The 27,363-nt window shown below is 45.6% G+C and overlaps 1 protein-coding gene across 9 annotated transcripts in view; it reads right to left on the bottom strand.

The window, feature by feature from the left end:
• Positions 1–2,368: 2,368 nt before the first annotated feature.
• The window catches only part of stxbp5l (syntaxin binding protein 5L), a 127,903-nt gene continuing 102,908 nt past the window's right edge, over positions 2,369–27,363 (bottom strand). For 3 of the 9 annotated variants that reach the window (XM_082509147.1, XM_082509148.1, XM_082509150.1), the window contains 8 exons: positions 18,079–18,258; positions 11,691–11,792; positions 10,037–10,276; positions 7,328–7,691; positions 5,903–6,068; positions 5,652–5,763; positions 5,025–5,245; positions 2,369–4,801 (listed from right to left, as the gene is read on the bottom strand). In XM_082509147.1, the coding sequence (XP_082365273.1) occupies positions 4,760–4,801; positions 5,025–5,245; positions 5,652–5,763; positions 5,903–6,068; positions 7,328–7,691; positions 10,037–10,276; positions 11,691–11,792; positions 18,079–18,258 (1,427 nt within the window). In that variant the 3' untranslated portion in view covers positions 2,369–4,759. Of the gene's footprint in view, positions 4,802–5,024; positions 5,246–5,651; positions 5,764–5,902; positions 6,069–7,327; positions 7,692–10,036; positions 10,277–11,690; positions 11,793–18,078; positions 18,259–20,722; positions 20,777–23,247; positions 23,353–27,363 lie in introns of all 9 variants that reach the window. The other 6 variants (XM_082509149.1, XM_082509151.1, XM_082509152.1 and 3 more) reach the window with 4 other exon arrangements.

The raw sequence follows: 27,363 nt of genomic DNA, 5'->3' as shown, positions 1-27,363 counted from the left end.
TTGTGAGACCCGATTGGCCAAGAGACCGATGGAGCTCCAGGTGTAAATGTGATTGGACGGAAACACGGAAGTTAAAGTCTTGGGTACATGCTGGCCTGAATGTAAGTGGTTGGAAATGAAAACTTTACCTCATATTTAAATAACAATAAAACGACTCCTCCCACTACTGGTAATAATATAAATGATAATAAACATGTTATAAATGTCACCTGAAAGTTATAACAAACTATAATTAATGTGATTTTATACGGCGCAGTCGTATTTGTTTTACTAGATATAATTTTATTTATATTTATTTGTACAAAATAGAAATGTTCTTAAATTAAATTTGTACAAATCTGAAGTCCTGAAAGATTTCAAAGAAGTTAAAGTTTAAGAACTTTTTTTCCAGTGTAAATATTAAATATTCTGTTTGAAAGTGCAGTTCGGGCCATATGTGGAAAATTAAACCATTTTTGTAACTCACAGCTTTAATTCAAATAAATAAAACCCATAAATCTTCCCCGTCTCAGAGGCTCAGAAGTAGTTGGTCAGACTAACATAATTTTGAATACAAACTTTATATTTTAGTATCTGGATAAAAGTCTTTGCAATGATATTTTACTGCCTGGTGACATCACCACGTGCTGTTTCCTTACCTGAGATGCTCTGCCAGTGTCTCTCCGCCGCTTGTTTCTGAGTCTCTGCCTTAAGTTTTGCATTTAATAACTAAAGCTGCTCTGTTGGGCTGAGATCAGGTCACTGACTCAGACATTGGAGACTTTCTTTGCTTTCCTTGAGAAAGTCTTGGGCTGTTTTTGCAGTTTGCTTTGGCTCATTATCTGTCTGCACTGTGAAGCTCTGTCTGATCAGCTCTGCAGGATTATCTGAATGTGAGCAGAGAGGAAGCCCTGAGCTCTTCACAGCTCATCCTGCTGCTTCGATCAGCAGTCACAATCAAGACGAACAACCTTCTTCCACTGCAGCCATAGCCGAACTTTGGCTCGTGAGCTGTTTCCTCCTTCTCCAGTTTCTCTTCTCATTACTGCAAACAAGTGTTTATGTACCACTCTGCATCTATTATTAACTCCACAGCGCGTCTTTTGTCCCGTTTTCATCCCCTCATCCCTAACCAGTTGCAGCAGATGGCCCCCTGGTTCCTTCCCACTGTCACACATGATCACAGGGGGTCATATAATAATAGATTGCATTTATATAGCGCTTTTCGGGGCCCTCAAAGCGCTTTACAATTCCACTATTCATTCACAACAACAGCTACAGGTGTAGCCACAGCTGCCCTGGGGCAGACTGACAGAAGCGAGGCTGCCATAACGCGCTAATCTGCCCCTCTGGCCAACACCAGTAGGCGGTAGGTGAAGTGTCTTGCCCAAGGACACAACGACCGAGACTGTCCGAGCTGGGGCTCGAACCGGCAACCTTCCGATTACAAGACAAACTGCCAACTCTTTGAGCCACGACTGACTGTATATCATTGTAGTTCTTTACCTTCAGTATAAAGCACCTTGAGCCAACAGCTGCTGTATAAATAAAATTGAATGTAAACCGTCTTTATTTACATTCATGAAGGTGTCTCTTTGACAATAACACTCCTCCCTCCTCTGGAGTGTTAAAATGTTGTTTTTTTAACTAAAGAAAGAACTTGCGATCATCCACCTCAGCTGCCTTCTTCGGTTGTTTTTTCTGTCTGTGTGACACGTTGATTCCTTTTCAGCCTAACGAGGGCCTCCTCGACTTCCACTGACAGCTCGTTGGGTTTGGATAAAAGCGTAACTGGTTAAACTGTTTGTCAGTCAATAGGCCAATTATTGTTGAGCCTCTGACAGTGGGGACAGCGCATAGAAATGAACAGTAAATGCAGTACTTTTCTTAAACCTTGAATAAAATCAGGGAGTCTGCACGTTAGTCGCGTATTGATTTATAAATGCACTGCACTGGTGTATAAAAGTACACAAACTGTGTTCCAGTCAGAAAACTTATGGACCTACTAAATCTAACAAAACTGTCAAAATAATTAAAGTTTCTACATAAATATGATGCACTGGTAAAATCAGGCTTTTTGCTCTTAACATCACAGAATATCACAGTTACGTCTGTTCATGAACTATTTCTGAGCTTAAATGAACTCCAGTCCTCTTTATGTCATTAGACTCACCTGGCAGGTAGCGTTGAATTTACCAGAGGAAGGACAGTTCTTAGTCTGGAAGCTTTATTACTATTGATGAAAGGTAAATGACAATAACTGCATAAACCTGATCCTGGCTTTACCTGTGGGTCAAAACGTGGTTACTTACCTGAACAAAGGTCAAACTAAAGTGCTTTTGCACTCGCAGCTGGTTTAGTGACGAGAGCTCTCAGCCGTGTACATCAATCAATGTTTATTTCAATTTGCTGTTGCATCAACATATTTTCAGATCATTTTTTGTCAAGTAATTTCTATTACACCAGTATAATATCAAGAAGAACAAAAAGTGGTAGAATCCATTTAAATAAGACAAACGTTGCTGCCATCATTGAAAACCAAGTGAATGCCTCTTTAACATACTACAGTGTGAAGAACTACATCGTTCCTGTGATTTAGACAGAGCCAGAATACCAGATACAGTACCAGCAGTAACAGGTACAACATATACGAGAAAATATCCCAAGAATATACTTTATTTTTTATTTTTTTGTTTCACCTTTCACCCAAGATTGAACTGTACAGTTAATATAAAAACTGAAAACATAGAAACCGAAAACCTTCTAACAAAACACCCTGTCAGCAGAATCGGAGTTTTTTTGTCATTTTTTTGTGTATTTTGGTTTTGTGTTGTTTTTTCTGCACTTACACAAAACTCATTGACGGTACAGAGATAAGAGAGAACGACATTATTAGTTTGCTGTGTTTTAGACACCCCGTTGAACCAAATCCAGGTAGCCTGGCTGTAGGATTTCAGGTGAAGTCGGTAAAAATAAACGCGTGAAGGCCGCTCGAGCCTCAGGAATGTGTCAGCCGCCTGACAGGAAGCAGGCAAAGATGATTAGCAATGCAGATTCACGTGTTCCTCTTATTGTTTCAGGCTGTGGATGTATGTGCTGCCGTGCACGTTTCACGCGGGCGTGACGCCGCCACGATCAGCATAAAGGTCTGATGTGTGTGAGAGACGGATGCCGGTTATCCCGCGTTTGAGTTTTCAGTTCAAAATACAGACAAATACACAAGTACAAAATATCCTCCTCACTCGATGTTGTTCGTCCTTGTCGTGTGGCTACCCACTGACACGTAACACAATCACGATGTGATACACGACGACCATGTATCATGACACGTTTGTTGTTTTTAAAATACAAAAGCCTTCGTTAAAGAGGCCGTAACCATCAAATATAGGACTGCGACACAAGGATATCATAGTCACAGTCATCAAGAACGATATCGAAAGGAAGAGAAACCAAAACCGAACGAACGCCTTCATTTTTTTTTCACGTACTCGACGGCTGAACATCACTGGAAAAAACTGTCACTTCTCCCGAACCGCTTACTGACAAACAACTCCTCTTCATGTTCCCATCACGAAGACGGTGACAGTCACCACGAGTACTGCCTGTCATTATGAAAAGACGACTGCTCGGGTTGCACACCAGAATGCACCAACTGCAGAGTGAGGTGGAGAGAGATGTGAGGGTGTCGTTCACGTTGGCTGCTCTGGCTGAGGGAGGGTGTGGTTCTCTTTCTGCCTCACTCACACTTGCACACGCGACCTAACGTCGCGCGAAGGCAGCGATAGACTCAAAGATCAGGGACAACTAAAACACGCCTTCATATGTTCACGGTCACCGTTCTCTGCTGTGAGCCACAGGAAACCCGGATCAGCTCCTCCGTGGTTTTTATGGCACGTGAATATAAGTTTGTAGTATAGATATAAACACACTGACCGCAACACGCTCCCACACCCACGCCTTCTCTCGTGTTCATTTCACGGGTTTGTAAGTTGCAGCAGCTGAAAAGTGGAACTAGATTGCTGAGAGCTGAGTGTTAATACAACTGAGTTATATTTCATTTGCACTGTGCAGCCCAGAGTACGAACAACGTTTTAGCGGTTTTTAAGTGTGTGTCGACAAAGTTAACTGTGTGCGTTTGGTATATATAGTGTGTGAAGTAATATGAGCTGAGACTAGGGAGTAAAAAGAAACATTAAAAAAAGGGAAAGTAACACAACTTTTGGCTTAGTAGCAATGCAGGTATACGTTTCCCTTTTTATATATCATTTTTTGTTAATATCTCAAAAAATAGAAAGTTTTTCATAATTTGTGTTGTTGGCTTACATCATAAATAAAACGTCTTTTTATGTTTGACTCTCATGTTAAAGTAGCATGCTGCTTTTTAATATGGCAGTTGTATATTTTTAGTCATTCATTGCTGTTTCATGCATTTCTTGTTGGTTTCTTAGTTTTTGACTATCTACACAGTAAGGTCCAGAAAAACCGCACACACACACACACACACACACACACACACACACACACACACACTTCCAGTTCCATCTTCAGACCTTCAAATGCCGCCATCTCCTCACCGTCCTTCTCGCTGCAGGTCTAGACGGGGAACTAGCCCGTCCTCATCACTCAGCGATGTGACAGTGTGTGCATGAAGCCAAGCCAGAAGCCATAAAGACAAAGTCACTGTGCCTCTCTTTGAATGCTTTCATTTTTGAAGTGAAAGTCCCGTCGCGGCATATCGTTCCCAGCAGCATGAGGGCAGACCGAGGCCCCCGTCCTGCTATTAGAACTGGTACCACTTCTTGTCCTTGCATTTCAGCATCAGCTGGAAAAGATACAAAAGGACATCTTCTTAATGAGAAGGACTGAAACCTTGAGAGCATTTCTTTTTATTGCATTGGGGAGTAAATTATTGATTTGCCAACAAGAGAATCATTTAATAACCACTTTTGTTGGCTTCAGTTCAGTTTTTGTTAATGTCTCAAAATCCAAAGTTGTACATTTAGATGCTCTTTATATTTTCACATCATGTTATGTTTCATTTTCACCTCATGAGCGTGCTTGGAGAAGGCTTCTGCACTAGTCATCATTAGGGCGGTGCGCTCCTCCAGCTCCCCCAGCCTCTGGCCTCTCTCATCCAGAGCAATGCGCGCCCTCGCCAGCTCGCCCACCACTCCACTAGCGGCGACCTTCATGCCTTCCACTCCTCCCTGTCCAGGGATGTGCTGCGCAAGACTCCGAGAAGCCTTCCCAGCCGCAGCCTCGCCGACTGTTGGAACGAGACAGAGTGACAGGGGTGTGGAAATCAAACGCACCCTGGGGTTCTTCAGACACGCCTCCTGATTTTGCCAACTGACTGTTTGTCATTGTTTGCCAACATTGTGTGCTCGCTCTGACTGCGATTGCCTCGTCTGATACAAGTTAAACTAGTCTGAGTATTTTCAACTTAAGAAAACTTAAGGTGTTCTCACATCGCCCCGTCTCACTGCGCGACCTCTTATTGGTTAGAGCGAGTGCTAGTCTCACAACCAAAGCCACAAAATCAGCAAGTACATCTTATGTAATCTGCCATGTGCAGGCTAAAGACATTCATGTCTTATTATTAGCAGTATAATATGGTGTCATGCATTCCTGAATGCTTTATATTAAGAAAATAATGTAGACAGACAACGCACAGAGCTCTTCTCTGTCAAAGGTGTGGGCATTTCCTCCAAAGAAGCCTTTTAAAAATCCTCGGTTCTGGGCTTCTGGTGTTTCTATTGGTGTAAACAGCTCTCCCAGCATTTCCTGCAAAAAAAAAAAAAAAGAATTTTAGAAGTTGCACGAAGGATGTAATCAGAGAAGATGGCAGATAATTCACTGGCCATCAGCAACAGACGGAGGGGATGATTGCCAAATGGCCAATTTTGCCAGCCCTAGTGCTGACCTGCAGGTTATCGCACATCTCCTGGCTGTATGTAATTCTCTGGACCTCTGTGGGGGAGCTGAGATACAGTGCCTGCCCCCCATTGGTGAAGTAAAAGGTTCTTGCAATGCGCATGTCTGTCAGAGGCAGGTAATTGACATCCATGAGCGGTCTTAAGCTGGGCAGACTGTGGGCAGAATGAAAGAGTGAAGAAAGGTAAGAACAGCTGTGTAATAATTACTGAGCTTCAAAAGTAAACTACACTGAACATCAGAATAAAAAGAAAGAAATCATTATTATGTTTCTTTTCTAATCTTTGGTAACAAAGCAGCTTTTCATAGGCTGTAGTCTCAGAGGTAAACTGCACGAATCCGGTCTTTAAGTCTGACGTCATTAGTCAAACGAACACTGAAGCATCACTGAGAGTTACAAACTGTCTAAATTCTTTCACCTTTAATAAAATGATCAGCGTTGCTGCTTTACCAGGTGTAACAATTCAGTTTAACATCCATGAAAACAGGATTTATTACGTTTAACAGAGTTAGAAGTTAGCAGGAAGTTCGCTCGCTAGCTTCCACCTAAACATGATGTAGCATGTTCTGACTGAGAGATTTCTGGAAAATTCAAACGTACAGCTCTGCTATCACTTCCACCATAAATGAAGACAGAAAACTAAACAGCAGTGACGTTTGTAGGGTTACTGAAGTTGGGCTAGCTGCTATATAATGATGTGCTACGTGATCACTAGCGACACAGCTATGTTAGCATAGCATAAACACAGTGAAGCTGGAGGATGAACGCTAACTTTTTTCCACACGATAAAAGTTAACATGAGGGTTCCTGATGGTTAGAGACAAATGCAATCGCATGGCAGGATGCTGTAAACGGACCAAACTTCAGTCAGGAGAACAACTGAGATAATCCATCCACAATACGAGGTTAGTCATTCATATACTGCTGCATGGGCTGTAGCTACATCGTAAGGGTTTAAACACTGAGCTTTAAAATGAACAGTGGTGGTAAAAACAGAGAGAGTTTTTTAGGGGCTTGTTCAGATTAAATAGAACAAGATACAAAACATGTTAAAAACACAGCAGCCTTAATAAACACAGTAGTTTGGACTCGGAAGCAGGTTCATCACATCATCACTTAAAGACCGGATAGAGCCAGACCATTCAGCATCCACCCAGTGAGTGGCCCTTGCATAGAGTCACATGTAACTCTCAGATTTCCTCTGCACCAAAACGCTCTCACTGACCGGTTCAGATTAAGTATCCTTACCTGTGAAAAGGAAAAAGCTGCTACGCAGCCACGTTCAGCTTAACAGTGCAAACACAGAAATGATAGCTGCGCTGACAGAGCAGGCTTTAAAGCAGGCCGCGCTACAGCGTGCGCAGATTAAAACAAACATCTAATAACAGAGAACTCGAGCGGCCGTGGTCATACCTGAGTGTCATGACGTGTCCGTTTGCACAGAAGCAGGCGAGGCACACGCTGTTGCACACAGACACCACGTCAGCCCTCAGCACAAAGGACGACTCTGTGATGTTGTGGACAAACAGGCAAGACTGCGAGGGCATCAGGAACACTTTGGCCTGCCTCTCAGAGCACACCACAGCCAAGTGTCCGTCTCCGCAGGCGTCCTGGGAGGACGATGGCGAAAAGTGGACCAGCTTGCGCCTCCGCAGTCGGTCGGGGTCCTCGGGGGCGTTGTGGTCCCGCCAAACCTCATAGGGGGGCTGGATGAGAGCTCCCATGCAGTCCAAGAAGCTGAAGCGTAACACAGAGCCCTTCAGCATCAGCACCGCTCCTGTGAGTGTGTGAGCAGGAGAGGGACCCAGCACACAGTGGGAGAGAAAAGTCTTTAAAGCTCAGCACAGGATGGAAGACGGCGCTAAGCGTAACATTTCAGTCAAAAAGATGCGTCTATGTTCTCACGTGGTCTTTAAAACTGAGCATGTATGTACAGACCACTGCTGCCAGAGTCCTGGCAGACCTCTGCTGTAGGTCTCTTCGAGTCAAAGCGGGGTCCTTCCTTTCCACTGTTGTGATTTTCCCTCTAATACTGCCTGTAATATAACGTTTGTATAGCTATACAAAAAGGACTGAATGATACAAGGCAAGCTTCACAACCTTGTACACTTAACTGCCTCACAAGTGCAACTACTGGATGCAGTAATACATTACTGACACTTTTCAGATGCTGCATTTACTACATCGGACGTTATCCAATAGACGCCCACAGGAGCACTTTGGAACGAGAGGAAACAATCCTTTCTTCTTCTCTCGAGTGGATCTGTGACCTTCCAGTAATAAGCTCGCTTCTCATAAGTTTAGTCTCAAGGGAAGAGCTGCTGCTTCAAAGGGACTGGAAATTTGGCTATATTGATGTTTTTACTTTGAACGGGAGACCTTTTTTTCAGGAGCAGTAATGCGTCTCTGAGTGGCTCCGTTTTGTGTAGACTGTAGAAACACTGTCCACACTCTGGAGTACAAAATCAAGCCATTTGCAAAATAATGCACGATGCCCATCAAAGTTTCAGTGAAAGAAAATCACGTGTAATTGAAACAAATGAGGCCTTTGAAGCCTCACAGCTTAACACGGTGCATCTGTGCTCTTGGAGAACGATCTCCACTTACTGTAAGAGTCGGCCACACATTTCCTCTCATGTTCATAACGACCGTTTGTGTCCACAGAATTCAAACTGAGTGAAAGATGAGATTTGTTTGGTCAGATCAGTGTCCCGGGGTTTAGACCGAGCTCCATCAGAGCAGCATCAGCATCACTGACATGATGATAACTTTATTATGGACTGTGGCCACTGTGGGTCGGCTCCAGCTGTTCAGGGTAAACTTCAGTTTCATACAGATCTGTGACGAATCAGTTTCCTCTACGTACCAAATGACCATTTTACTTCAAACGTAATTTTAATGCAGTTTTTCAATGACAATGAATCCACATTTTTGCCTTTTGAAGGCATGTGGTCCTAAACTTTGATCAGCTGTAACGCAGCCTGTGTCGGTGTCTGTGACTCAGCATTTGGAGTCCATGTTGAAAGTATGCTTAGTCCTTGCGCTGCTATTATTAGTTAGGATTTAGTTGAGTTTCATTCTGGTTTTGTTTCTTCTATAATTCCTCATTTATAAGTCGTCTCTTGTCATGTGTTTATTGTCTGCATGTTGTCATGTCCACGTCTCTCCATGTTTTGTGTTCTGTGTTCAGTGTGCTTGGTTTTACTTCCCCCTGGGGCACCATCATGTTCGTTTGTGTCAGCTGTGTTTGCACTTCCCTCGTTACCCTCCTGTGTGCTTCAGTCCGCTTACTGTCCTTGGTCGGGTCGTCTGTTTGTTTCATGTCATAGAGTTTTTGCTCCTACTGTTCAGGTTCCTGTGCAGTTTCATGCTCTAGTCTCTTGTCATTGTTTCCATATTTAGCCACAGTTGTTTCCCAGTTATGTTTCACCCTTGTTTCAACTCGCCTCGCTTGTCTCTTTTCTCATCAGCTTAAATCAACGGCTCTTTGTTAAACCATAGTTCGTTGGGGTCCGTTCCTCAAACACACCGGCTGCTCAGCCGTGACAGCCCGTTTCAGTCTAAGTGATGTTTCCAATAAATTTCATGCTCAAAAAATGTTTCGTGTCACTCAGATTTCTTCTTGTTGCAGATTGAAGCTCTACTTGGAACCAACCATGCAAAATATGAATTTTGCCGTTTTTCAACTTTTGATTGGGATTCATTCCAACACATTTGTAATATGAAATCACTGCACTGAACTCACCTTATGAACTCCTAAATGAAGCATTACACTGAAAAACCTGCAGTTCTTGGAGCCTCCACTTCAGGCTGGTTTAAACAAACGTTACAGCAGAACAAGCACGAGTCACCGCCTGGTGCAACTATCGCTGTTGGTCTCTGTTGCTATAGAAATATACATGACTCTATCCAGAATATTGTGACGCTTCATTCATTCGTGCTCTCCCATTAGCATGATGGCAAACTGCTGAACTACAGTGAAACTACAGAGGACCTGTGGCCCTAATCATGACCGTATCATAGTGTTGTTGCTTCAGCAGTATCATGTAGGCGGGTATAGTTTAAAGTGACTAATAACTTTGGTACTTCTTGTGGTACTGTTGCAGTTTCGGTGGTACTTACCACTTACGCCCATCGTGACAGGCTCTTCCATCCTTTCCTCCTGATCAGTGGGGATGGACATGGGGATGAGCAGCACCACGCCTAAGCTAGTGCCCACCCACAGACACGGGGTGGGCAGGACATCGTTCTTGCGCCCGTACGACTCTCCGAACTGCAGCGTGGTCACAGCCTCTTTGGTGTCGCGGTCAATGCTGGAAACACTGGAGCTGCGCGAGCGGGTGAAGGAGTTTTCACGACTCTCTGCAGCAGCATCCCCAAACACCCGGCAGAGGCACGAAGGAGCGTGACAGATGATGGCGAGAGAGCAAAGAGGAAATTGGATGGAGTTGATTGGAGTTGGATGGTGTAATTGATTTATAAGAAGAGCGGTGCAGAGAACAGCAGCATGGTGGAGGAGAGGGAATGGAGCAATGAGGTGATGAGCAGTTAAAGGGAAAGAAGCACACAGTAAGAGCTTGAGAGGATACAGGTGCTAACGTTCAAAGTGAGCTTTCTGCAGATTTCATATGATGAAGAAATGGAACAAAAATGTCACTGAACAGATGTGAAACACTGAGGAGGGAGAACTCACTGCAGAGACACGGGAACATGTTTACACCACACACACACACACACACACCCACACACACACACACATGCACCCACGCACCCACACATGCACGCACACACACACACACACACACACACACACACATACGCACCCACACATGCACACACGCACCCACACGCACGCACACACACACACACACACACGCACGCACACACACACGCACGCACACACACACACATGCACGCACACACACACACACACGCACGCACACACACACATGCACACACACACACACACTTTTAAAGCCTTCCAGTCTGAGTTTACTGAGACTGCAGTGGTTTTAAGACTCTACTTAGTGGCTTTGTGGCATTCCCAAGGACAAATACACACACACACACACACACACACACACACACACACACACACACACGGGGGGGGGGGGGGGGGGGGGCACTTGCCACAGATTGAACAAACTTGTTTGATTATTTGAGTGCCTCCATCTTTAAAGTGTTGCTGCATCTGTGAATTATTCAGAGCCAGCCGACGTGCAGCACTGCAGCCCAACGTTACACAAAGTGCAGACTTTACGTAACAGCGACTGCAGATGGTCGCCGAAGCTGCTGTACACATATCAAGCTAAGATAAATGAAATGTCGGCAGCTGCTCAGTTTCAGCAACACTTCTGAACAATATTCTGAGAAGCAAAGCTGCGTAAGTGATTCATCTCTGTGTTTGTCACATGAGAGCTGTGAGTCGGCATCAACTGTTTCCATTACGCTTCCTGGCCGTGGATGCGCAGAAACGCTTGTCTGTTGTTACCTGTCGTCTGTGTTAAACTAATGAAACAGCAAAGTGATGCAACAATAACATGTTCACTATTGACGAGCCCGCGCTGGCTACAGCATGCTTACAGACAGAAACCATGCTGCTATGAACTGCTCAACAGACGGCTTCACCAACTCCAGAAGCTTCCAGGACATGAACAGACACTTCATGTATGCTTTAGATGATACAGGTCCACAGGACGGACGGACATTCTGACGGACGCACGTAAAGTAGTCAGCAGGACAGCAGGTGATGCGTTTGTGGCCGAAGCCCTCTTACCTCGGTCACTCCAGCAGTAGGAGGTGGTGCTGTGGTGCTCATCGTGGGAGTACATAGTGACTCCGTGTAACTGCTGCAGCATTGCCCTCCTGGATGCATGCCCTATTTGTCCCCCACAACATGAACCCCATAGGACAAAGCACAGCGGCCACCACCAGAGAAACAGATACACACATGTGTAACCATCCAGACAGACAGACGGACAGCAGTACGAGAATGACAGGAGGGAAAGAGAGAAAGAAGCCACTGAGCATGGAGCTTCAAATATACACCAAGACAGAGAGAGCTGCACAGGAGGCTGCTCGGCTAACTTTCTGCTGTCCGAACAACCTTTGACTCTCTTCCTGTTTCTGTCTGGACCTCTTTTAGCACCGCCTGCTGTAGTAAACGCTGGTGGACAAAGAAGCAGGCTTCTACTCGTCACCTGCTGTGATAAGGTGCACCTAATACACTCTACTGAAGGACGACCGCACAGCCCTGTTGCACACAACCAAAACTTTAATCGAGCTTCCTTTGAAACTGCCACAAGTGCAAAACTGGTTTCAAAGCAAGTGCAGTGTGAGCGAGAATCAGCTGCATGCTAAACTGGAACAACAGGCGATGTGAAGGATCTTTTTCAGGAAGACCAATATGTGCTAAAATTGTGGTGCATTGACGACAGAGCTGAACAACGCTGCTGCAAACACGGCACAAACTGTTCCTCGGCTGTGAGTCCGGATGGCAGCCGCTCAGTTTCGCAATGAGTCGCCGGGGTGTGTTTACGCTGTGTGACAGAGCCTGTGGGGTGCCGGCTAATGAAAGTCAGGCGCAGCGGTACTATGACAGGACACAGGGACCCCTGGGGGGCCCTCACAGGGAGCTGGAGGCAGGCAGGCAGTGTCGGGGAGGTGATAAGGGGAAGGCAGGCAATCTGAAGTCGAGAGACAATGTGCTCGATTTATGCAGTGATGTTTGCACAAGCACACACGCAGGTTAGAGGGACACACACCTGCAGACTCTTATCTATGGACTGCAACACAAATGAACATGATGCATATTCAGCTGTTTGTTAAACTGGCCTGTCGTTGGAAAGCATTAAATTTGGTGTGCAAAGCTGAGTCACCTCAGTTTTGCGATGCGATCCAATAACGTCCGTATTTTACTGCCTGTGTTATTTTTGTATTCTGTAGGTGAGCAGACCCTGTGAGCCTGCGCGTGGGCTGCAGCAGAGGTACAAAAGGGGAAGCAAACACTTGTTCCTAAACAATGCCCAGTGTGTCTGCAGGCACTGCTCGTGGCATCACACAGAAGTATTTTTAATATTTAAAAGGTGGGCTGCCCGACCGAGATGGGAGGTATGGAAATGTTTACTGCGCTCCGACTTTGCTTCCCTTGCCATTTCCCTCCTCTGTGTCCTTGCCCTGCGTGCAGATCTCATTAACATCGGGCTAATTTCTCGCACTGCTTGTTGACCTTTAATTATACTGGTGAGCCTGCTGGCTCTTCACTGTGGTACCCAGTGCAAGTGATAAACAACAGTGCCAAAGGTAGGTGATAGACAGGGAACAAGTGTGCTGAGAAAAGCCACTGTTCAGGTATAAAATGTGCTCATTAAGGCCAGTATAGACCTTCTTTTCCCATTTTATTATCTTCTTCTCCTTCTTGCAGCGTCCTGTTAGTCAGTGTAAACAATTAGAGAATATGGCTCATCCAAGCTAACTGTGGTGTCCTCCTTCAGTCTGCAGCTCTGTTTAAATCCATATTTATCATGTATCCTATTTTGTTCTAAAAACCTGGGACAATGTTTAAAAGACTTCACAGAATCACGGTCCCTGAAACACGAGTGCAACTCAAATATTAGGTTATGTAATATCCTGTGTACTGAGTGGACTTTCTAAGTGGGCAGCACAAGAAGCAAAGCTGGAGCCGTCTCCACACTGTAAAAAACAGCATGTGCTTTAGAGCACATGAAGGCTGTGTTATTCCAGGTCAAATAAAATAAGATGCATTAAGACAAACATGACAAAGTGCAATGAGAAGCCCAAAGCTCTGCGCCTCCAACAGCCTGCGTGTGCACAGGCCTGCAGCAGAACCACCCTCGTGTTCTGGACGCTTTCATGACAGCTGCAAAATCATTAGAGGCAGAAGGACACTCGGTGTGTTAGTGGATGCTCAGGCAGCGTTCTAACACACTTAAAAAGCTAAAATAACAACGTTTTCTTTCCATTTGGTGTTAAATCTCTTGGAATGGCTTCTTTGCTTCTGCCTTTATTTTGAAGTAAAGCCTGATGCAAACAGAAGGTCCGGGCAAAATGTTTCAATGCATCGGGCTGCGCTCGAGTCAGGTGCAGCTAGGCAACCGGCATGGCTATGCTAATCACCACGGGCCCACGCTAGTATACAGTTTCATGGAAAATTACAGTTTCTTATGCATATTTTCACAGCAGCTTTGAATCATCTGCATCGGTGTGGTTGGTGATGCAGCTGGAGCCCCAACCGTGGCTTTAATAAAACATTCAGCTTATGCTAATGAAAAACTGCTTCCCTCTCGGTTCCAGGTCACTGTTGTATAATGAGGTCGGTGAAGATGGCGGCATGAATTTAATTGCAGAATTGCTGTAAAAGGGTCAGCTGTACTCCGGAGTAACGGACACGTGTTCTTAAGAGTGCCTGTTGATGATCCCAGCGTAGAAGCCTTTGGACGTGCAGAGCCCGGTGTGCTGAATGTGATCATCTGCCAAACTGTGGTGTGCTAATGTTTCGTGCAGTTTGGCTACAATAACTGTGACATTTGGGAAACTGTCACAATGTTGAGCCTCCTATGGAGAGATTAGTTTGTCGTGACCTGACTGAGACTGTAAATCTGGCGGCGCCCGCAAACACGACCCATCAGTGGACCACGAGTGGAGCTTTGCAGGAGTGTACTTTCTGCAAGGGACGAGTTTATGTGGTGCATCAGCACTTAGAAAGCCAGTGATTCATCAGGTGTACACGATGATTGGGCCCACTGTGACTGATGTACACGGGCTGTGTGACAGGCTGCTGCAATCTGCTCCACACTTTAGATCAGACCCTGCATCATTAGACGACTCCTCCACCCTCGGGGCCGACGGCCATCCGGTCTGAACCTGCTCTTAGGCTGCTGTTGTTTATTTTTAACACCTTCTGAATATAACCCGACCCTGTGAATCACCACAGAGACAAAGAAGCTCGCAGACACTCCCACTGATACTTCTGCTGCTCTTCTCCAACTGAAGCAAGATCATAAAACTTTTAATATGACAGGACAGAGTCAGAGTCCTGTTAGAACGAACGATCTGCATCTACTTTTTATGTTTATTCAAAGTAAATGGACGCCCTGCATTAGTGTTGTCTGTCAGGCTGTGACAGACTAAGTGTTACAATTCACACAGAATCTGTAATTACGTGGTTGCTAATCCTGCATGAGGCCATTTCTCTGTCACTTCTGAGGTCAGCAACTCGAAATTATACTGCTGGGATCGCAGTTTAAGTCTTCACTTGACAGGACGTTTATGTGTTTTTCTCCCTTCGTCTCGTTTGTCACGCGATGTGTAAAAGAAGAAAGGAAAACTTTATCCAACAAAGGTCAAAAATTCATTCTCATTTTGTCTTTAAGATAGTCATGCTGTCTTGGGGAGATAAGGAAAAATGAATTATCAAGGCTTTTATGTTTGTCTTAAAGCAGCAGTTCTCGTTCAGCCAATCGTAGTTCAAATGTTCTGAGAGGAAAGTGAAATGTAACACCAAAGCCAGCAGGGGGCGACCTCTGTCTGCATCTGTCGATCACCACAAACATCTTCCCAGTTATCTCACGTTCTGCTTCTATTTCAGTAATATTTTGGCCACCTAAAAAAAATCTGTCTCAGAGTGAAGATGGACTAAAAGAAACACAAAGACTGGATCTGCACTTCTGTACTAAAATTAGCATCTCAGCTGTGATGTCATTCAGCGGTTTGTAGGGTCCCATTACGAGGCATCGAGATGAGCATTTTATCATTCCTGGTGTTTTGGAATCAGATTTAATGAGGGAGGGGGACTAAGATCAGCCAATGAGCATGCCCTGGATTATATCCCTGACTCAGTCCAAAATTCCAAAGTGGACTTGCTTGGATGTCTCCAAATGAGCGACTGAACGCATAAATGGCTTAGGAAGTATCGCCCCCTGGTGGCCATTAGGGTCAATGCACGTTTAAGGCACTTTAGCTTGCCATTATCATTCTCCTGTATTATCTAGAGCTAATACGGTATTTTCCGCACTATAAGGCGCACTTAAAATCCTTTAATTTTCTCAAATTATGAATTCTGATCGTGCTTACTGACCTTGAACCGATTTTATGTGCTACACGGCGCTCACAAATCTGTCAAAAATGTTTTAATGCGACTGTGGTAAGCTACGAAGCCACCGCGTGATGGATTGTTGGAGCATTACAGCTACTGTAGTCAGGAGCCTCACGGAGTAATCTGGGTCCTAAACTCCGTCATTTTCAGGTCCCAAAGTCAAACAAACACTGCAGCATCACTGAGAGTTAAAAACTGTCTAAATTCTTTCACCTTTAATAAAATTATCAGCGTTGCTGCTTTACCAGGTGTAACAATTAAGTTTAACATCCATGCAAACAGAATTTATTAAATTTAACAGACTTAGAAGTTAGCAGGAAGTTAGCTCGCTAGTTAGCTAAACATGATATAGCATGTTCTGACTGAGAGATTTCTGAAAGAATTCAAACGTACAGCTCTGCTATCACTTCCAACATAAATGAAGACAGAAAACTAAACATCAGTGACGTTTGTAGGGTTACTGAAGTTGGGCTAGCTGGTATATAATGATGTGCTACGTGATCGCTAGCGACACAGCTATGTTAGCATAATATAAACACAGAAGAATGAGGAGAGTAAAGTTTGACTTATCTGACGGTTTTGTTTCGCCTAATGCGCCTTATGGTCCGAAAAATACAGTCGATGAAATTGTGTATTTGTAGTTGGTATGAGGGATGAACAGGGGGGGCTGTAAATTTAAAACACAGGGCTGTATATCCTCCCCACGAGGGGGGGCTGTCTGATTGTTGGTGACTCTCTCTGTATTACTGTAGGATCTTTACATTACAACATAGAGCATCTCGAGGTGACTGTTGTTGTGATTTGGTGCTACATAAATAAAACTGAACCGTTTCCCTATTCTAACTCAGATTAGCAGACAACGATATAAAAACAGCTGTAAAACCACAAACGCACACACATGACCACACAGAAGCGTATTACAGCCAGACTCAAAAACAAAAGCATATGTTTGTATTCATGTTTCTAAACTGATCACTGGGAATACGGAGCCTCTGTGGGTTCATCGCATTTTAAATGGTGCAAATCAAAGTGAGGGTGTGAATAAGAGCGAGCGCAAATGGAAAGACAATAAATGTCATGTCTGTTAATGAAAATGTCAACTCGTGCGGTGCTCTTGTATTATTGTCCTCCTTGAACTGTGCTCCTTCTGATGATAAGAGTTATTAGAGGTAAAAATAAAAACGTCCTGGTGGTTTCAGTTTGAGGAAATTGCAAACATCTACAAACTTATAACCCGTGTTTGTAGATGTGTGCATTCCCTTTGCTCATAGCTCATAAAAACTCGATAAGTGTAGCAACGCTACATGAAGTTTAATATGCGCTGTCATTTTCATCTCAGAAAACATCCAGAAGTTATTTATGAGACGAGAAAAACAGAAAGGCAAATAGAGTTATAATCATAAATCTGTGGCATGATGAGGAAAACCATCAGATCCTTCTGCTGTTTCGGTGCAGAGCACAAAATGCAAGAAAGAAAGAAAGAAAGAAAGGAAGAAAGAAAGACAGAAAGGAAGAAACGAAGGAAGAAAGACAGAAAGGCACAGGAGAAGTAAAAACTGGTTAAATCACTGAATCACCAACCTTCAGGCCTCCAACATCGTCGACACAAGCAGCAGAGTCAAGGACACAATGCAAGGACTCGTTCTTGCATTCAGAAGAAGCAGAACCTGCAGTCTGAATGTTGTAAGCTGATGCTAATGCAAGCTGCACGAGTGCGATTGGCATGCTGTAATGCAACAGTGGTGTCCTGGTACGTGACTGTCAGCTCCTGCAGATGCAGTCTGGTTATTTTACCGTGCAGCTGTATAAGTGTGCGTTTGTTTTTTCTTACTGTGTGTTGCTCTGTTTACCCTGCAGCATCTTCTCTGCAGAACCACACCCCGATTTTGGATTTCATGCTGCTAACTTGCATTAGCATGTGCTTGCCTTGTGTTGACCATGTGTCAGGCCTTTCTCCACTTACCCTGGGGTGAGAGGATGGCATGCACTTGCTGGGAGGGGGGTTTGTTATAGAGGGTTAGGGATGGGAGTTGGGAGGACAAGCACACACCTTCAGTGTGGGACACAGGCAAAGAGATCTCCATGCAAGCAGCGGACTGGGCCTTGCGGAAGGGCGGTCGGCCAGGGCCTCTGCGGGTAAGCCGTGGCCCCTCGGGACCCATCGGAATGCGAGGCTTCCCCGCCGAGCAGGGCTGGGAGGTGGGGCTAGTGCAATGTCCATTGACATGATCTGTAACAACGGCAAAGCATTAGCAAACAACAGAAAGAGGGATGTAATTCAACTTTAAACATATTCTGATTTACTGCTGCATTATCCATCTTCACAAGTCATTTAGTTTGATGGGAAGTGAAATAAAAATCAGGGCAGGGAACCTCAAATTAGGGACGAGATTTTCCAAGGAGATAACTGCTTTTCCCTGCCGGGAGACGCTTTGTCTACTAGACTGCAAAAAGGCAGGCTGACACTAGATGACCGATGAAGATGAATATTTCTGCAGCGTAAGAGGAGCAAGCTGATGCTGAAAATTTGATTGCCAACTAGGAAGATGATAGTGAGGGAAAAAGGGAGAGTGAGTGACAGAGGCTGGAGAGTGGTTTGAAGTAAGTATGTGCAAGGAGGGGATGCCGGGGCAGAGGAGGAAGATGCAGAGTAAAACTGTGAGTGCAGCTTCATCGAGTCTGTGACGTGACATAAAACAGGCTCGTTTCATCTCCACTTTGTTGCTTTTATCTCAGTGAACTGTGGGGAAACCTTGTTTTTAGCAGAAAGCTTTATGACATCCAAAGCTGCAGGTGAAGAACGAAAACAAGCTCTGCTCTTTATTCTGTCAAATTAGCACTCGCTTATATTGGCTGGGCTACAAATTCATCTACGGACAGAGCTGATACCAACACACTCGGTGATTTCTTTACCCCTCGGGGACGAGTCCGTGCACTGTGCTGGAGCCAGACCCTGTTAATGACACAAAGGAAAGAAAGGCCGGGCTGACCTTCTCTCGTTCTGTGTTCAGCCATACTTGTGAGCGGGCACGAGAGGCGGCCGGATCGATCCCAATATGCCGGCACTGGTACCGATCCACACTAGTGCGTGGCCCGTTTTTCACTATGGAAATGAAACAATACCCTCGAACCTCTCGTGGTGTTGACTCGTGTGCATTTTATTGAAAGCCGGCACACTTTTAAACCACAGAGGAGCTCTAGAGACGCCACAGTTACACTCCAGCTCTCCAACGTACACAAAGGGCCGATTAAATAATGAAGGCGGAGCTCACAGGTGGGCATCACAGCGATAATAAACATCAGTATATGGACACACTGACCCTGTATTTATTTACATATCACTACGCTCTCATCCTCACTGAGTACATGAGCCCCCTTTTTATCAGTGACCCCCCCCAGCAGATTAACAGCAGCTGTGGTCGCTGCCGTGGGAGGACAGAAGCTTTCCATGTGTGTTTTGGTGGAAGGTCTTATACATGGAGACGAGTGGAGCAGATAAACAATATCATGATCATTTGTGCAAACACTCGAACGTTCCCCGCTCGCTCCTCTCCGATCGTTCGTCCCCGGCGCCCAGAGAGCTCTGCCGTGCAGCCAGTCGCTGCAAAAATGATTCAATTTCAAAGTGAAGATGAAAAGCTCCAGGGTGCCACCCAGTCCACGTGCAACACTCACCCAGTTTCACAGCAGGACTGACGAGGCAGCGCGGGGACTGAAAAACTGCAGGTAACACGGAGCGTTTGACGCCGCCGCGATCGGGCTTCACATTTTGTTCATTTCGTTGCCTCGAAATGTTCTGATGGAAACTGGTTTACAGCTGAGAGCGCGACACTGTGCTGACGTGCACATCCCACTCCACCCCCTCATCACACGCGCACAAACACACATCATCCACACAAAGGCACAAACACAATAGACTCGAGCGTCTTCCTGTCACACAGGTTTCTATTGTTGTGGATTTTAAACCTTCAGCGTTTGCAGCTCTACTGTTTTCTTCAATGTTCGATGACGACACCAAAACTAAATGTGCTGCATTCAAAGTTTGGGTTTCTGTCCTCACCCTTCCTGCTGATGGAGCATTTACCAAACAGCAAGTCAAAAATCAGGAGGCACGTTTGGGGGGGTTAGAGAAGCAGAAGTTCTGGGAGGCGACAGCATGTGTGGCGCTGCAGAGGGAAACCTGAGATCTGCATGTGTGTGCAGCAGTTAGATGTATGGGGGGTGGGGGTGGGGGGGGGGGTCCAGTCAAAATGGAAGGAAGGCTGTTTAAGAGAGAAATGGGCCAGTTACAATGAGCGAGGTAGCAAGTGATCCAGCACCGCAGAGCAAAGCCTGTCAATGGAGGAAAGGTTGCATAAATCAGAGGATGGTCCAATCATGGTAAAGCGATAGAATGCCTCAAGTTCAAATATGGGCATGAGCTACAAATCACCTTTGTAAACACTTGCAAAATGTAGAAGGAACAAACACAGACGCTTTAAATCAAAACACACTGACGGGTAAAATGGACGAACACGTTAGGCCGACAGTCTCATGGGCTGGTTGAACAGGCGGACAGAGCAACAAGGAAACTGAAAGAGGAAAGTTTGAGTGAAATCCAAAAGTACTAATGCAACACAAAAGCCTAGAAACCATGAGAAAAGCAGAAACTCAAAGGAAATCAAGTGAAAACTGCTGGCTTTCGCCTACCGTACCAAGATCAGTCTTAAGATCTGTTGGCAGACTTAACTTTCTGCCGGGTCCCTTTACTGAAACAAAAGAATAGGAAACAAAGCACCAGTTAATCCCTTCAAAATAAAATAGAACAAAAAAGAAATCATGGAAGAAGAAAACAAAGGAGGTGTAGTCTGCTTCAAACGATGGCAAACCAAAGTGGGGAAAAACTGAAAAGAAACCAAATGAACAAAGAACATGCAAACTGGTGCACTTGCATGTTTGCAGGCATATTTTCAAAAAGCATGCTCCACTGTCATCCCAGGCCGGCACGATCAGTGATACTGAGTCAGCGCAACGGCAGGAAGTCTCGAGTGGACAGAGCGATTACTCAGTGATTAGTCATTTGAAGCAGGTGCTCTCTTTGCATCTCTTAACGTGTAAAGACTCATTCTGATGTTTTTAATCACTCTCCTCCTCAAGTCTGCACCTGGAATAATGAAGTCCGCTCTGTGGGCCTGGGATTTGACGTGGAAGCAACAAATGAACAGGGTGACACCACAAAGTGTCATAAAAAAACTAAGTCAGACACTGAAGGCAACCAAAATAACCACATACACATTTTGCAAGCATTTTGCAGTAAGGAGAGAACTGCAAAGGTCGAACTCGAGGCGTCACGTGTCAGTTTCCCCTCAGGAAGAAGGCGGGATTTAGAAGACACGATCCAGCTGATGACCACGAGGAAAAAAAGCACGAAACACCTGCTTGATGTCATTCAGCATGTTTGCTGCACGGCCGACGCGGCGGCTGAGCGTGTGATGGGAAACACTGGTCTCACCGAATCTCCGGTCATTCATTTGTTTGCATTTCTTCCGTGAACCTCGACGGACTTTTGAATAAGTGCTGCTAATGAGATAACAGATGAGGGCCGAGTGCTTGTGCGCTCTTCATAATAAACCAGAGTCACCAGATGCTGCTGCGACCGCACGAAAGGTGCAGCGTTGGAGATGCAACGACAGGAATTATGTTCTCATAATGAACCTGTAGCTCACAGATGCTTCCTCTGTTTAATGGCTCAGCGGCTGCATTAACACATCATAAAATGTATTTTAATCAAAATAAACCGGTGGGACTGATCTGAGGAGCCGAAGGGTCTCTCACTGTGACATGAATATTAACCAGCATGCACTGCACCCACTGGAATTCAGCACCTTTGGTTTTAACCACAGAGACGGAAAGTGGCGATGTCACGCGTTCACGTGTGTTCTGCATTGTTCTCGTGCACACAGTGTTTTAAAACACACGTGTGACAGTAACTGATGTCGGACCAGCCTCATCGCTGACCTCAGCACTCTGCTCATTACTCCAGGATTCACAGCAGAATGGAGCCTTCTTGTTATCCAGCAGCAGGTGGATCTTTAGAGTTGTTGTTGTGACCCTGCAGGTCGCTGCATTTGCAGCATTTACATATTTATCAGCCTGTTTTTCTCGCCTGCACCGGCTCTCAGCAGGTAACGTCTTATCTGTCCACACGGACGGCGAGCACAGAGACAACACAGATACCTCTGAGAGACATAACTGCAGCGTCCATCGTACTTCCTGTGGCTCGTCAGGCCCGTGCTCATCTGTCTTCTCTAACCATCCTGCTGCTCTTGTCACCGATCAAGGTGACAAGAGCCAGGTTGTGTCCAGGTTACAGTAATGTGCAGAGTGCTGACATCCCAAACGAGGCTAACACAGGACTAAACCTCTGAAAAACTAACTTCTGAACATCCAAAGCAAGCTGAGGGCTTATTCATCAGAGAGGGCTCCATGCAGTTAGTCAGAGACAGCAGTGATGAATGTTAGCCAAGAGCACAGCAAGATAAGACAGCAGCTTTACTGACACGCAGACAGACAGAGACCCCGAGCGCCATTGCCAGGTACGGGAGCATGTTTGGACCCGCCCTCCACACACACACACACACACACACACACACACACACACACACAGCATGGAGCACACTGAAGAGCAGCCACAGTCTGGAGTCCTGTAAGCCTGTTTGCACTGCAGGCTTCACACGTGCTGCGAGAGGCTTCGACCGCACTTTTCACACAGTGATGCTGCTGCTTGGTTTTATTAGTTCTCGACTGCAGATGCTTCATGCTGAACTGACCCATGACCCACCACAGGTGACGGAGGAGCCTCCTCCACCTGTGCACCTGCTGCTGTTTAACTACCGTCTACAGCTTCTATTATATATACAACATTTGTGCTAGCCAAAGAAATATGATTCGTTGTTATGAATTTACTGTGTCCCCATTGGTCAGTGAGCACGAGGTTTTATTTAAAGGCTGAATATGTTATATTGATACCTGTGCTTCAACATTAGTCAGTAAACGTCTGGCGCCCTGCTGATAGTGTTGCTCACAGTGTGGAAGCAGCGTTAGCGTGCAGGTGCAACATCACACAGCAGCCTAATTATTCCCTCTCCCAAAACAACGACACAAACAAAGAAAGAAAGACAGAAATTCCAAGCAGGTGTCCACGAAGAGGCTGAGATCCATGAAACACCCCTCCTCTTACCATTGTCCAGTAAGTAAAAGACTGGACTGCAGTGGCTGGCTCTCAGACTGGCCACAGGCTCGGGCAGGACGCGGGGGTCATTGTGAAGGGAGGTTGGGTAATGAACTGGAACAGGAGATCCAACAGAACAGACACAGACTTTTCAGGGCAACAGGGGAGAGACAAACACAGTGGGTGAACTGGGGAGAAGAGAAACTTGCAGGTAATAGGAAGGAAACAGTCGTGAGGTTATGAAAACAGAAGGTGTCATAAGAACAGCTGCATCCCACCAGCAGATACTGGGAAGGTCACATAGCCATCACTGCAACACACCACAGCAGCACTGCTACTACGACTACTACAGCTACCACACCACAGGCTCATCCTACAGAGCAGCATTTTCCAGGCTTTTCCAGGTAACTTTATCCTGGAGGCGGTTTACTTCCAACCATGACCTGTTGCCGTAGCAACTCATATTACAGCCCTAACCTGTGCTGCAGCAGGTTACGTTCAACAGCTATGACATCACCACCTGCTAACCAATCAGCTCCTCTGAGGATTGTCCACAGGCCCTGGAGGATGGCTCAAAGCTCTCTGTGAGCAGAAGTCTTTCCATAAATATGGATAATATAATATGGATAATATTCCCTCAGTATTTCCTGTTCTGCAGACTAACCTGCACCATCCTAACACAGCAGTTTAAATCCTGTTCTCATGTCTCATCTTCAGCTGAAAGAATAAGAGTTCAAACGTGCTTACAGCCATTAAATATTCATTGGATAGAATCATGATTCTGTAATATTGATAAGTCTGTTAGCTGTCTGTACCCAGCTATGCCTTATTAATAACATGGCAGCAGTCTTTCTGAGTAAAGCTCACACACACACACTCAGCAGCTTTGATGCTAAGCTACTGCACACTCACAGGTCCCATTACTCACTTTGAGGAGGTGCTTTCTTACAGCTGAGTATTGTGTATCTAACCACGTTTGACCCAACGCTCACGCTCTGCAGGACAGAAGGACCAGGAGAGACTGAGTTTTTAACCATCATTCATAAACTGACCTGATCGGATCCTTCGTTCGGTGACACTATTGTCACTCGTGAGTAGGGATGGGTATCGTTTAGGTTTTATCCGATACCGGTGCCAAACCGGTACTTTTGAAACGGTGCCGGTGCTTAAAGAATGGAGAACACAAACTTTGTCCAAAAGCCTCTCATGTTTAGCTGTTTCCCACTTTTTCTTTGGTCATTTTAGCCTTTTTGGCAGGGTGAAGGGAGTATCTGCCATCAAACAAGAAGACAGCCGCATGTAGCTATGATCATGTTTGCTAGTTCACCTTACCTGCATTAATGTAATAACGTGGTTAGCCTACTCAACGTAAATTACACACGAACAACATTAAGCTCCTCACGCAGAGAAGAACGGCTGCTGCTGCATCATCATCCTCATCATTTCTGCTACACTGGCAGGGCTAGGGGCCAGGACTCTGCTCTTCGGGTTCTTGGGGGATGTTGCTAACTCCGGGTCTGATAACAGGCACCACACCCGCAGTAGATGTGCTCGGTGTGAGGTCTCGCAGCAAGCTATCAAATACGGCGCATTTTTCGGCTTTTAAAAAAAACGCTATGCGTCGCCAGGTGTTTCATCGGATTTGAGGTGTTACCTCCTTTGACAGTATCACAGTATCAGCTTAAAGCACTTGTTGCTGCTGAGTTTGCATCTTTTGCTGTGAAGTACAGCCAGACTTTTGACCGCTTTGCCTTGGGCATTTTTAATCTGTAGCTCTGCTCTAACTGAACGTACGTACCTGGCCCCGCCTACTATCCTGGGAAACGTAAAATGATTGGCTAGAAGTGTATCACAGCTCAGGAAAAAAAAGCACCGAAATGTGCGCTGCTTTTCGGTCTGGTTACTACCGTTTATGTCAGAACCGGTGCCATCATGGCACCGGACACCGGTACCCATCCCTACTCGTGAGTAACTTTACTGTTTTGTTACCCCGATGCTGACACTGTGGCCAAAGAAGCCTCTGACTGCAGAGACATGACTGACTGGTACCAGTGGGAACAGTGGACCTGTACAGCTGACAGAACTGCATCAGGGCAAGAAAGCTGATTTAAGTGACTTCAGACGTGGCAGCTTTTCACTGCACAACCATGTCATGGTCGTATGTCATTCACTTACGGAGGTCGGCCCCTCGGCGAGGTCAAAGGTCAGAGGTGAATGGCCAGGCAGCTCTGAGCATGGTTTAAGCTCGAAGAAGACAAGCTGGGTCAGCAGGAGACCAGACTGGGTGCTAAGAACAGGAAACTGAGGCTACAACTCAGAGAGACCCATGAAAACTGGGCAACAGAAGATGGAAAATATTACCTGCTCAGAAACATTGAGAGGGTGGAGTTTATTATGACCACAGTGTACCATCCTGTGATGGATGCATCCAGCAGGATAACACACCGCCTCACAGATCTCAGCCCAGCTGAGCATCTTTGGCATGTTCACATCACGGACGTGCAGCAGCCGTCTGAAGGCTTCCAGCACTTTGTGCAGTCTGAGCCAACCTGGTACCGCAAGGTAAACGGTCTGTATTTATATAGCGCTTTACTAGTCCCTAAGGACCCCAAAGCGCTTTACATATCCAGTCATCCACACATTCACACACTGGTGATGGCAGCTACATTGTAGCCGCAGCCACCCTGGGGCGCACTGACAGAGGCGAGGCTGCCGGACACTGGCGCCACCGGGCCCTCTGACCACCACCAGTAGGCAACGGGTGAAGTGTCTTGCCCAAGGACACAACGACCGAGACTGTCCGAGCCGGGGCTCGAACCGGCAACCTTCCGATTTCAAGGTGAACTCCCAACTCTTGAGCCACGATCGCCCCAGTACCTAATGAAGTGGCCATAGGTCCTGTGTTTGTATTAGTGTGCAGAGCAAAGCTGTTGGTTACCACGGTGCTGGAGGTGATGACATCACAGGGGTACGCCACACATTCAGACTATCGCTGGGCGGTGGCATCATAAAAATATCTACAGAAGATTTGAAGGAAATGAAGAAACGCTGCCATTCAGTTTATATGTTTGTAATAAAATAATGTTTCTTTTTGTAGAATGATCTGCAGCTAAATTAACGTTCCTGATAGCGAGCTAATTTTTAATTTTGTGGCGGGTGTAAGGGAGCTGGGAAGCATCTGCCTCACTAAGGTGAAGAACACACTCTTGTTATGCTTTTATTTTGAAGTCCACTAACTGCTCCCACTTTTGAGGTCAGCTTCCTGAAGGCCCGATTCATGGATTGCACACATGATTAACACATGGCTAACGACGTTCACCTGCCTGTTTGTGGTTGTTAACCATCCACTGCTACAGCAGGCTTTGCTACGTGTGTATTATTAGCTAAACACCATGGTTAGGATTTATGAAACTTCCTGGTTTAATGAAAAGGTTTTTAACACTGCTGAATCTTTCATTTTACTTTTAATTTATATTCTGATTTTAAAATAAAAACCACAAAACAAACAAAAACCTCCTGAGTGACCGTGCAGACGCGAGGAGCATTTAAAGGAAAGCATCAGGGATTTAAGCATGTGATGAATTTAACTGTTTCTCTGCAGGTTAATTAGTGCTTACATGGGTTTGTACATTACACAGACATGGCTGTAGAAAACCCTCCAGCAGGGTTTAGCTGAAAAATGTGTATTTAAGCTTCTTTTAAATGTGATCAAACCTCACCTTTCCCCTCAGGTGCTAAATATACCCCGTGGGGTCAGGCTTACACTTTAGGTACAACCTGCGGTACCAGGTTGGCTCAGCGTGGACAAAGTGCTGGAAGCCTTCACACAGCTGCAGCGTGGGGGTCAGGCGCCGAGCACTCGCGTCTCGTCTTGTTAGTCCCCTTTTTGAGGTCAAGCCAGGCTACAGCGACATGTACTGCTCCCAGAGGAAATCTAACACACGACCCAAACAACACACCTCAGGACATTAAAGAGAAGACAACGGGAAGGATGTGAAGGGAGACAGCTTTGAGGCCGGAGAGGGGCCAATTACTGGGCCTGATGACAAAAGAGAGACGGGAGGAAGGTCAGGAACAAGAGCGGAAAGCTGTGCTGAGAAGTGAGAGAGAAGCTCCTGTTTTTGA

Source organism: Aulonocara stuartgranti (genome assembly GCF_965226115.1).
Source record: "Aulonocara stuartgranti genome assembly, chromosome: 16".
Classification (NCBI taxonomy): Eukaryota; Metazoa; Chordata; class Actinopteri; order Cichliformes; family Cichlidae; genus Aulonocara; species Aulonocara stuartgranti.
Note: the sequence above shows the minus strand (reverse complement) of the source record. Positions and strands in the feature narration are given on the sequence as shown.